This window comes from Lolium perenne, chromosome 1 (genome assembly GCF_019359855.2).
Source record: "Lolium perenne isolate Kyuss_39 chromosome 1, Kyuss_2.0, whole genome shotgun sequence".
In the NCBI taxonomy this organism is placed as follows: Eukaryota; Viridiplantae; Streptophyta; class Magnoliopsida; order Poales; family Poaceae; genus Lolium; species Lolium perenne.
The window spans coordinates 58,771,348-58,783,241 of record NC_067244.2 but is presented as its reverse complement, the minus strand read 5'-3'; the positions used below and the strand labels follow the sequence as shown (position 1 = coordinate 58,783,241).

The window sequence follows — 11,894 nt, the reverse complement described above, 5'->3', positions numbered from 1 at the left end:
AGCCCACCTAGTAGAGTTTCAGGTTGATGCACGCGTAAAATAAATAAATATATGATGCATTTATTTCGTATTTGATATATAAATGCTATGTTTGTCTGTTTTGTTGCTGATTAGAGGATGGATAATCGTGGCTGGATGTACGATGGCAGAATCAGTCAGTGGGACTATACTGATGAATGGGGAGAAAAGACCGAGCAGTTTGTGGATAGGGCGTTTGCCATCCCTAGCAGACCTATAACTGTTTGGTGCCCTTGTAGTAAGTGCGCTAACCGAAAGGCACAGGACAAGGAAACTATGAGTATGCACCTGATCAAGTTTGGGTTCACACCGTCCTACAGGATTTGGACTTACCATGGAGAAAAGGCAAAGAAACGTGCTAGGAAGGAGGTGCGGCAGATTCAACCTAGGGGGGAATATGACACTGGTTTTGATAGGTGCTTAGAAAACTTGGCTAATGGTAATGTGCCTGAAAGCTCTCATGTAGAGGTGGAGACACCTCAGGATGCGGAGACAAGTGAGGACCCGGAGGAAAACACAAAGGAGTATTATGAGGCTCTGTTTGCTTCGCAGAAACCCCTACATGAAAATACAGAGGTTACCCAACTAGATGCCATCGCTCGCCTTATGGCCTTGAAGTGCCATAGGAACTTGTGCAGATATGGGTTCGATGAACTTCTGGTCATCGTAGGCAGCCTTCTGCCGAAAGGGCACCTCTTGCCGCAAAACTTCTACTATTCGACCAAATTGCTCAGTGACCTTAAGATGTCATCTCAGCAGATACACGCTTGTCCAAAGGGATGCATGCTATTCAGAGAGGAGCACGCTGACACAAATTATTGCATCAAATGCAATTCCTCTAGGTACTTTGAGGTAGACCGCAATGGTGATGGTCAGAAGAGGCAGACCACGGTTGCCAAGAATATCCTCCGCTATCTTCCAGTTCTACCGAGGATCCAGCGGCTCTTCATGACCGAGGATACGCCCGGCCAGATGAGGTGGGCCGTGGAAGGAAACAGATACACCGACAAGATGATACATCCGTCGGATGGTACTGCATGGAAGAACTTTGTGAAGAAATTTCCACTGAAAGCAGGTGACCCGAGGAGCGTAGCAGTTGCGATATCAACCGATGGGTTCAATCCATATGGTATGTCGGCTGCAGTATACAGTTGTTGGCCAGTGTTTGTTATTCCCATGAACCTCCCCCTGGCGTCTGCATGAGATCAGAGAACATGTTTGTGTCGATGATAATCCCAGGGCCCAAATACCCGGGCAAGAACATGAATGTGTACCTGGAACCGCTGGTGGATGACTTGGTTCGTGGCTGGGAAGGTCGCGGGATCCAAACATATGACGCATCAAAGAAGGAGTACTTTGACCCAGAGGACGGCGAGGACGCCAACCCAGAGGCCGAGGACTTTGACCCTGAGGTCGCGGTGCTTGCGGGAGAAGGCTTGAAGCATGGCCGCCTATGGTTTGGTGACGGGTGCGTCGACCCAGCGAAGGTTCCCTCTCTCCGCCAGATCCGTCGTGGTCGTAAGAGCGGCCAGCCTGAGGTAGAGCCCCGGCCACGGGCTTCGGATCTAGCTGTCGAGCGGTTACGGGTATGTTCTTCCTCGGGTCTCTACATTTCCTTTACATGCTTTCCATTGAAATGTTAATGACATCGCGGCAACACAACGTAGGAGGAGATGGCAGCAAAGGAGAAGGCGGCCCAGGAGCAAAGGGCGCAGATGGAGCAGCAGATTCTGCAGTACCAGCAGCAGCAGACACAGATGATGCAGCAGATGCAACAGCAGCAGATGATGCAGCAGGCACAGATGAGCTGGCTGATGAGCCAGACGGCTCTGTCTTCTCCACCGGGGAGTCTTCCTCCTCCACCTTACTCCATGCCGTGGATGCCGCCACCGCCCACTCATACCCCGGGGACACCTATCACCGTCAACAACATGAACATCATCCGGAGCATGAACCTCGGTGAGTCCTCCTACGCTTGTGCCCAACCCGCTACTTGTGCTTGTTCAAGTGTTCAATATGCAAATGACAAATGCCAATTCCATCAAACCTTGTAGATTATGTGTCAGGACGCAATGACGATGAGGCGGGCGCAAGCAATGGAGGAGGACAAGGTTGATGGCATGGTCTTCGTGCACTCGTCGTCGTTGTAATGGATTGTTCGCACTTGTTATGGATGTTCGCACTTGTTATGGATTGTAATAATGGACATTGCACTTTGTTATGCATGAACTATGTGTGCTCGATGTATTTGTGGTGTTGTTGATGTGTTTGGTGATGCTATGGTGAATATATATGTTGTATATGTTATATATATGTGAAATGCAATTTTGAAATGCAGGGATTAAAGAAAAACAGAAAAAAAATGAAAAAACCAGGGGCCTTTGCCGTGTGTATGCACACGGCAAAGGACTTTTGGTCACTTTGCCGTGTGCATACGCACGGCAAAGGCGCCACGCGTCGCCAGCCTGTGCTCCTGGCACGCTGCTGGGTGTGCCTGGAGGAGGCTTTGCCGTGCGGGCTGGGGTGTTGCCGCACGGCAAAGGGAGCAGGCCCGGCAGAGTCAGGCGCACGACAACGTCCCGCCGCACGGCAAAGAATCGGCCGCACGGCAAAGAACAGCCGCACGGCAACGAGGCGCACGCACGGCAACGATGCCTCGCACGGCAAAGCGGCTGCCGCACGGCAACGTAAGGCGCGCACGGAAAAGGCCTTTGCCGTGCATGTTGGTCATGTGCACGGCAATGTCGTCTTTGCCGTCGGAGACTATGCCGTGCATACGTTGCCGTGCGTCGACGCACGGCAAAGCCTTTGCCGTGCAAAATAGGCTCTTTGCCGTGCGATCGGTCGCACGGCAACGACGAGTTCTCCCGTAGTGAATGGCGGAGGGCGGGTCGTCGGACCGCGATCTGGGGGAGATGCTTCGCCATGTCGGAGAACTCGCGCAGAGGACGGAGAAGGGCGTGCCGGCCAGTTCTTGGAGTGCGTGAGCCGTGAGCTCGGTAACAAGATGACGAGGAGGCCAGTTGTCGACCTATGATCATCTTTCCATTCGATTTATTAATCGACTTTTAGGTGATCTGAGTAATTTTGTTGGGCTAGCACAAACACTTTGTACTGTTGCAGATTAAACATAGTACTCCGTATGTTTTACCATCGCAGCATGGAGTATATTCACTATACGGATGAGAAGGGAAATTCAACTATTTTGCTTCGATAAAGAAAATATTTTAGCGAAGATATTAATTACATCCGTCTTCACAATTATGCCATGCCATACCGTAATAGTGGTACCGATGCACACAGCCAACTAAAAAGAATATAAAAAAGAAAATTTCCACAATACTGTTCTAATCTTTACGACAACATAAAAAAACACCATCGTGAACACAAGCATGCCACTGCTAGGAAGCTCGAAACACCAAGCAAGTTCATCATTGACGCAAAGTCTTAAACCACCAACACTAGTCCTCAAAATTTGGCTTCCATGTCATTCTCTACGTTCTCACTTCACCATGAAAGCAAAAAAGACATGTCCCATAATGGCAACAGATAGCAAAACTTTGTGCCGCTCCCTCCTAAAAACAAACAGTCTGATAAAAAGATATGGGAAATCATGATCAAATCCCATCTGATCCATTCACCCAAGGGACTTCGCCTCCGGAACTAGACACTCCGGCCATATCAAGGGGACAAGCATCCAGTAGATCTTCATCTTGACATGAGAGGAACCCTAGGACCGCTACCTTTATTCTTCGATGCAGACGAACAGCCCCCCACTGCCATCTGTCGCCCATCAATGATGAAGGAGGTTCAGAACCCCCACCGCAGTAGGAAACGGCAGGCACACCAGCTACACATGAGCAACGAGGTGTCCATTGTCGCATCACAACCAGCCATCACCCCCATGGTGGACGAGGTACGTGCAAAAGCCGCGGCCCGTGCGACCCAGATTGAGCAAGTGCGCTGCCAAGATACGGACCACCCGGTTGATCGGCGAGGTTCATCGCTCATCCGCGGTCTAGACCGCCGCATCCCGTCGGCAACCCATCGCCTGCCTCCGTCGCCGAGAGCGCCACCACCGCGCACCTACCAGAGCTTCATATCGGCGCAAAGAGGATCTACCCAATGCGCCTCCTAACCCTCCGCCTTTGGCGACTGATACGTCTCCAACGTATCTATAATTTATGATGTTCCATGCTTATATTATACCAATTGCTACATGTTTTATATGCACTTTATACCATATTAAGGCATTTATTGGACTAACCTATTAGCAAGATGCCACAGTGCCAGTTTCTGTTTATTATGTCTGTTTATTGCAGAAAAGGCCCAAAAACCAAAGTGCTCGGAAAAATCCAGAAAAATCACGAAAATTCTATTTCGCCGGAAGACTCACGGAGCCAGAAGGGCCAGGCCAGAGGAGGCCTAGGGCCTCCTCCCAACCAGCCGGCGCGGCCAGGAGGGTGGCCGCCCCACCCTATGGTGTGGGCCCCCCAGGCACCCCCTCGCGCCGCCTCTTCGCCTATATTATCTCTCGAGACCTAAAAACTCGACACCAATTGACGAAACTCCAGAAAGACTCCAGGGGCGCCGCCGCCATCGCGAAACTCCGTTTCGGGGGACAGAAGTCTCTGTTCCGGCATGCCGCCGGGACGGGGAATTGCCCCCAGAGTCATCTCCATCGATACCACCGCCATCTTCATCGCCGTCGCTGTCTCCCATGATGAGGAGGGAGTAGTTCTCCCCCGAGGCTGAGGGCTCTACCGGTAGCTATGTGGTTCATCTCTCTCTCCCATGGTGTGATCTTTATGTGACCATGAGCTTTGTATCACTATTAATCTATGTGCTACTCTAGTGATGTTATTAAAGTAGTCTATTCCTCCTCCATGATGTAATGTTGACAGTGTGTGCATCATGTAGGCGTAGGTTATGATTGTAATCTCTTGTAGATTATGAAGTTAACTATTACTATGATAGTATTGATGCGATCTATTCCCCCTTTCATAGCTATTGTTGACAGTGTGTATGCTATATTAGTACTCGGTCTAAATTGCAACGATCTATTATGCACTCTAGAGGTTACTTTAATATGAACTCCGGAGGTTGTGGAGCTTGTTTACTCCGGTTTGAGGTGTGCTTTTGTAGCCCTACACAATGAATGGTATTTGTTATCCAACAAGAGAGTGTTTAAAAGTAGCATTTATTTATTCAGTTATGTGATCATTGTTGAGAGTGTCCACTAGTGAAAGTATGATCCCTAGGCCTTGTTTCTAAGTATTAAAACACCGTTTCCAACAAGTTCTGTTACATGTTCGCTTGCTGCCATCTTTATTTCAGATTGCAATTACTACTTACAATCATCCATATTACTTGTATTTCACTATCTCTTCGCCGAACTAGTGCACCTATACATCTGACAAGTGTATTAGGTGTGTTGGGGAAACAAGAGACTTCTTGTATCGTAATTGCAGGGTTGCTTGAGAGGGATATCTTTGACCTCTACCTCCCTGAGTTCGATAAACCTTGGGTGATTCACTTAAGGGAAACTTGCTGCTGTTCTACAAACCTCTGCTCTTGGATGCCCAACACTGTCTACAGGAATAGAAGCGTGCGTAGACATCAGCGACCGAGCGACCGGCGATGGCAGCGGCCAAGGAAGCCATAGAAGTGAGGTAGTGTGTTGGGGCTAGGGTTGTTGCCCTCCGGAGCCGCCGTCGCGTGGGCGACCCAGGGCGAGGGAGTGCGGCTAGGAGGAGGATGGGAAATTAAATTATAAATTCTTTAAAGGCAGACTCAGCTTGTATACAAAGTAAGATAAGAAAATATCGAGATCTCGAAAATAAAAAGAAATATAGAAGAAGGCGTCAAAAATATTATTTTCGCCAGCTCTCCAATGTCAAAAATATGTACCATGGGGACTTCTATTTTGTCTCCCTGTGATCAGTACGTGTGACTGTTAGGGTATTGAGTAATTTTATTGGGTTGGCAAAATCATTATGTAGTGTTTGAGATTGGATATAGTACGGTCCTTCATGAATCTAGATAAATCCAAATCACTTATGTGTGGATAGATGGAGTAGGTATGTTTCCACCATCAGGGCATGCTGTGTACCGCTGTGTTGTATCCAAGTCTATAATTCACAGATGAAAAGGATTGAATTTAAATCTAACTAGTTTCATTAAAGATAAACTCAACTTTTATACAAGTCAAAAATCAGTCGAGATCTCCAAAGTAAAAAATATGAAGAAGTCAAAATATTATTTTTCGAGGTCTTCAAAGTCAAAAATGTGGAAGAGATTCCAATCTTGTGTGCCGAGGTATGAGTTGGTCCAGCCCACGCGCACCAACTCCCGTGAACCCATTCACATCAGTTTTGTCATTTGTGGAGACATCAGTTGAGATTCCATTTCCTTGTGTGGAAAATAGGACATAAACAATGGCAGCAGCACAAGACTACACAAAATGTTTGGATTCAGAGATATGACCCTCGATCCTCTTCAATTTTCATTGGGAACAACTTACAACCAGCATCCAAAGTGTTCATTCATCCATCCAGAACACAAGAGAGAAACTGAACCAACAAAAGGTGAAATAGGACAAACAACACAATATATATTCACTGAGCACTGAACTATTCATGATTTCCACTTAGGCCAACACTTCAACCCAGCCTCTACATACTACGATCCATATGGTGGAAACAAACAACCAGCATCCATTGTGTTCATTCATCTATTGAACCATCAAAAGGTGAAACATAACAAACAACATAATACATATTCAGCATGCACTGAATTCCAAGTAGGCCAAGACTTCAACCCCGGCCTCGACATGATAGATCCACATACTGATCACTTCCTTCCTTGGATGAAGACGAATCAGCGATCGCTGTCAGTTTTCATTATCTAAAGCATGTATCTCATCTCCACATTCACGCAGCCTCAGACTCCAGAGTCTGACAGCCACAATATACATTGTTCTCAGCTTATTGTAAGATAAGGCAAAAGTGTGTTCGTCGTTGCAAAGTTCAAGGAGACGTACCGCGCTCGCGAGGGTTTCTGCCAGACAGTTGATTTCTTCAGGGATATCTGAATTTGTGTTTGTTCTAGCAGCGAAGCATTCGTTTTCTTAGCATCAGCACCCCTACATGACATAAACTCAAGTTTAGTTTACTGTTAGTAATTACTATACAGTACAATGCTGTGTTCGAGAAAACACACTACAATCTATTTGCTAGCAGCTAGAAAGAGTGTCAAAATGATGTGTGTTGAAGACACGCACTGACCTGCCCAATGCATCATTTTCACTCAACATCGGCAACACTTCTGTCTTTGAAAATAGGAGGCTGTGATGGCTTACACCTGCTATTCCTTGTTGCTCCAGAAACTCTATGTGCTCCCTCAACGACTCATCCCTGGAAGAGGCAAAACAGGATTACTTCTCGGGCAAGAACATAGAATCATCACCAGCAACTATATATATCAGGGATCAGGAGCGCTGTACAGTAAAATTCAAGAATAATTACACTTTCCTTTGCGTACCCTATATTCGTCATATCAAGAACAACTAAAGCCTTGTGTATGTCAAAATGTCAGCATAAAACCTCAACTTTTGGTGTGCATTTTCTGACTGGTTTATTTTAGGTAATAGTTGTAGCCAGTTTCATTTCAAATTTATGTTGACATATAAAGAACCCTTGCAATTGTTTCTGCGTAAGAGAAACATCAAAACTGATGGAACAAAAACTGCGTAAGAGAAACATCAAAACTATATATACCATCCGAACTGATGGAACAAAAAAAATGTCTTACATGTCAAGCGGATGTCCGTGCTCTTCTTGCAATTGTTTCTGCGTAAGAGAAACATCAAAACCTTGTTCTGGCAGACTAAATAGATCTTGAATCTCCTGAAATTTGCAACAGAATTAGTCATGGTATCCAGTAGGAAATACAGCAAGCAATGACAAGTAACAGTATCATGACAAGTACACTCTGGCTGAAGTAACTCTGGCTGAAGTAACGTGTCTGCTCATTCTTCTCCGTGGCTTCCCTAAACAAAGCACCCTTGAGGACCTGGAAAAAGTACTACGTGATTCAAGGAAGCAGAAGTATGGAACTTGAAGCTACAACCTTGAGATGTCATATGAAAAAGATTGGAGTAAGAATTTATGTATCATATTTGAACCTGCAACTTATATATCTTCTCTTCGATGGTTGCAGATGTGATCAAGCGGTAGACAATCACATCTTTTGTTTGTCCAATTCGATAAGCACGATCAACACTCTGATTATCCGCACTGTTAAAAGGAGGATTGTGTTATGGAATAAAAAAGTTGTAGTGACAAGCATTCTATAAAACCAAAAAGGAATACACTTGATCAGGATGTGTCGATGTTCGGTTACCTTGGATTCCAAGCAGGATCAACTACTATGACACGAGCTGCCTTGGTGAGTGTAAGTCCAAGACCACCGGCTTGTGTGGTCAGTAAAAATATTTGAGCTCCAAGGCCCTCTTGGAAATTCTAGATATGCAAACACACAATAAGTAAGCAACATAACATATATAATTGAGTCCATGGCACAAAACAACATAGAAAAAGGGAAGTGCGGACAAGAACCTTCACAATCCTTTCCCTCTCCGAAACCTCAGTGACGCCATCCATGCGCAAAAATTTGTAGCCCTCTAATAGTATAGCTTCCTGTTACAATAATCGAATGTGTTACAACACAGAAAGTGTGTTTGACATAGTTAGGTCTAAACAACACAGAAAATAAGTGAATATCCACATCTCAAAACTGTTTTTATAATAGACATACTAAACGACCTTTGATGACAACAGAAGATCAAAGATGCCAAAAGCCACCAGTAATGCTAAAGCCCATGTTATCAGACACTTCTTGTCTCGAGTAATTCTGTTTTGCTATTGAATGGGACTTGAATCTGATATGTCTCTTCTGTTGTGTAAAAATGTCTAATACTATACGTAACTATAAGACGTGCATGAAGTGTAACATCATTATATTTCGTAAGAAGAAAATGCCCATTTACTCTAGTAACAGAGCTTATCATGTATGCAAAAATATAAAAAAAACAATGTATACAAAATAATAACTCTAACTTGATACTATGTCACACAAATAGGGCTCCAACACAAACAAGAATTTACAACCGACCTGAATCAGGTTTAGCATTTTACGAGTCTGAGAAAAAATCAGAACATGATGTCCCTCTTCAAGAAGATTCCGCTGCAACCGTAGGAGTTAATCATTTGCGTTTAAATAAACAATACACGCAGTGCAATTATAACAACTATGTGCATCAAAGAATGCTTACCAACAAGGCCAAGATAAAAAATAACTTGCATGATACTTCCGGACCAACTTCGACTACATCATCATCATCATTATCATGAGCCATATCTGCGAGGTTCATGCCCATTTTTTCAGCCATCCCCATTTCCTGATTCTTTAGCATTCCATCCATGCCTTCCAAAATGTGCTCAGCAGCTCTCTTAGTCAGTATTTGTGGGTGATCACATATCTTTTTCAATACCTGTTGATGAAAAGGAAAAACATGAAACAGATAAAATTTCACAAAAGAACGTGCACACAGAAAAGAAGTGATACGTTCATGCCATGTAATTAGCAAATGCAGCTTCAGATAAAAGATACACTCCCTGCATTTCATTTTAAAAGGTGCATTCTTTTTTTACCTCGGAGATAACAGAAACGACTAATAGTAAGGGTAATCTTTTTTGGGGAATAAGAGATAATTGTTAGTTAGTGCACATGCTTAACGATAAATAAAGTAGAGCTAGAGGTGAATGAGCAAAAGATAGAGATAACGTCATCATTTCCACAAGCAGACCTTATATTTTTAGAGAATATTGTAAAAGCTATAAGTATTTTTTTATCTGGGCAAGTATACTGTGAGCATAAGTGAAGTCAACTAAAGGAGTAGATGAGAGCAGCAAGACAACAAATAAAGGTACACAAGACTGGGCAACGAAAAGGATTTATAAGCTTATGCAAACCGTGATTGCAGCCAGGGGATTTCCTTGCGATGCTGCTAAATGAACAAGCTCACTGTTCAGAAAAGCTTTGTAAAGTTGCCTCTGCACCCAAAAGATAGACAAATCGCAAATCCTCATTATCCGATTACTCTACCAGTTTTGCATCAATGACACCAAATTTATACCTGGCGATCAGTTAATTGCAGCCAGATAATTAGCTCATTCTTCTTCGGAAGCCGCTTATTATCTGTCAAACCAGTCTCAAGGGATACTTCACTTTTAATACGACGCAAGAAATATGGCTTTATCCGTTCTCTTAATTCCTGTGAACAAATGTCAAGTACCAACAAGAATTATAATATCTTTAGTAGAGTTGTCTGGAAGTAATAATCTAGAAAGATAAGTAACATTTGCCAACGTCCTCTCATGATTCGACTGAAAGTGGACATTAGATAATCTGGAATTTGAATGCAATTCAGCTATGCAATTGCTTTCACATGTCAAAGCGGAGATGAAAATACAACTTAGCTCATATATTGGTACATCTTTCGGCAACATAGAACTCAGCTAATGTCAAAATTGTAATTTCTCAACGGAGTCATAATGACAGGAAGTAATGCTATTGCACATATTGGATTATATGAAACACGTTGACATTTTACAGTACTGCGAACATACCAAATTTGCAGATAGTGTCATGCCGCTTCCACCGGCGGCCTCCATCTCGAAATCTGGAAGTTCATCCATATGCTCAGGTTCTGCATTCAGTGAAGGGGATCACCGACGGAGCGAATCAGAGGGTGGAACGATTGATTAATTGGGGGAAGTAGATGGATTAGGAGAGGGAGATGAAAAGACTGATACCTGGGAGGCCTGGCCTGTGGGTGTCGCCAGAAGGATGGCCGGGATGGTCGACGTCGTCCAAGGAGAGGCCGGAGATCTTCATGTCGCCCTGGACGACGGAGCGGAACTCGGCCTGGTGGTCGCCGAAGAAGGAGTTGAGCAGGTTCCAGGCCTGGAAGGCGGTGTTCTCCGGTGTCGCGATGACGTGGTACAGCTCGTCGGAGATCGTCCCGTAGATCCAGTGGAGGATCGTGATGTCGTCGTGGCGCCAGCGAGCATCCTGCTCCAGCGGTGGCGTGTAGACGTCGACGTGGCCTTGCGCGTCGTACTTGGAGAGCACGGAGTGGAACAGCTTCTTCCACATGGAGTAATTACTCCCGGCAAGGCCCAGCTTGAAGTGGATGTACTTGCTGATGTGGTCGTTGTCGATGGTCTTCGCCGCCGCGGTCGATGAAGAGGAAGAAGAAGCGGCGGCGGCGACCAGTTCCTCCTGAGGCAGCACCGACAGGATCGACGAGGAGTTAGTAGGGGGAGCAGTGACCACATGGGGAGAGAGACCTGCCATGGAGAGCGCCGTGGTGAGCGCCGGCGACGCCAGAGAGGCGCCGGCAGTGGGCGCTGCAGAGGAAGGAGTCGCGCCGGCCGTCGAGGCTGGCAGCGAGCCAAAGCTGAAGGAGGCGGCCATGGTGAGAGATCAAGAACTTGCGCTGTGATACGAAGAAGAATTGTGGAACTCATTGATAGCCCATGAGGGCCGGGTTTATATACAGGTACAGTACAACTGAAAGCCTATGATCTAGGAGATGCACAACGTGCACCTAAGAGTGCGCGGTGATCAAAGCGCCTGCGTCGGCTGTTCAAATTTCGAAATTCGAATTCCCCCGGCTCCGGTCCTCTAGCTCAGCCTATATATCCTTCTCACGCAATGCAAGCTGGGCTGCGCCGCTGCGTTGTATGCCTCGGGAAGGAACAACGGCCAATTCATACGGTCACCATGAACTCCTCCCCTCACGGGGTCCT

At 45.6% G+C, this 11,894-nt stretch overlaps 1 protein-coding gene across 1 annotated transcript; it reads right to left on the bottom strand.

Annotated features, from left to right (window-relative positions):
• Positions 1-6,611: 6,611 nt before the first annotated feature.
• On the bottom strand, positions 6,612-11,663 carry LOC127294572 (SNF2 domain-containing protein ENL1-like). The gene is made up of 14 exons (XM_051324430.2): positions 10,896-11,663; positions 10,710-10,789; positions 10,217-10,354; positions 10,053-10,133; positions 9,353-9,571; positions 9,193-9,264; positions 8,637-8,717; positions 8,422-8,540; positions 8,204-8,315; positions 8,008-8,091; positions 7,831-7,925; positions 7,305-7,433; positions 7,061-7,162; positions 6,612-6,974 (listed from the first exon to the last, which is right to left on the bottom strand). The coding sequence occupies exons 1-14, from the start codon at positions 11,557-11,559 to the stop codon at positions 6,911-6,913; spliced, it is 2,040 nt and encodes a 679-aa protein (XP_051180390.2). The 5' UTR covers positions 11,560-11,663; the 3' UTR covers positions 6,612-6,910.
• Between the last annotated feature and the right edge of the window lie 231 nt (positions 11,664-11,894).

Bases quoted from the DNA above. Each gene is read 5' to 3' on its own strand.
- LOC127294572 (XM_051324430.2), bottom strand. From the start codon at position 11,559: ATGGCCGCCTCCTTCAGCTTTGGCTCGCTGCCAGCCTCGACGGCCGGC. The intron at 8,541-8,636 runs GTTCTTGTCCGC...TTGCATATCTAG, and splicing joins AGAGGGAAAGGATTGTGAAG to AATTTCCAAGAGGGCCTTGG. The intron at 7,926-8,007 runs GTACTTGTCATG...TGCAAATTTCAG, and splicing joins AGAGTTACTTCAGCCAGAGT to GAGATTCAAGATCTATTTAG.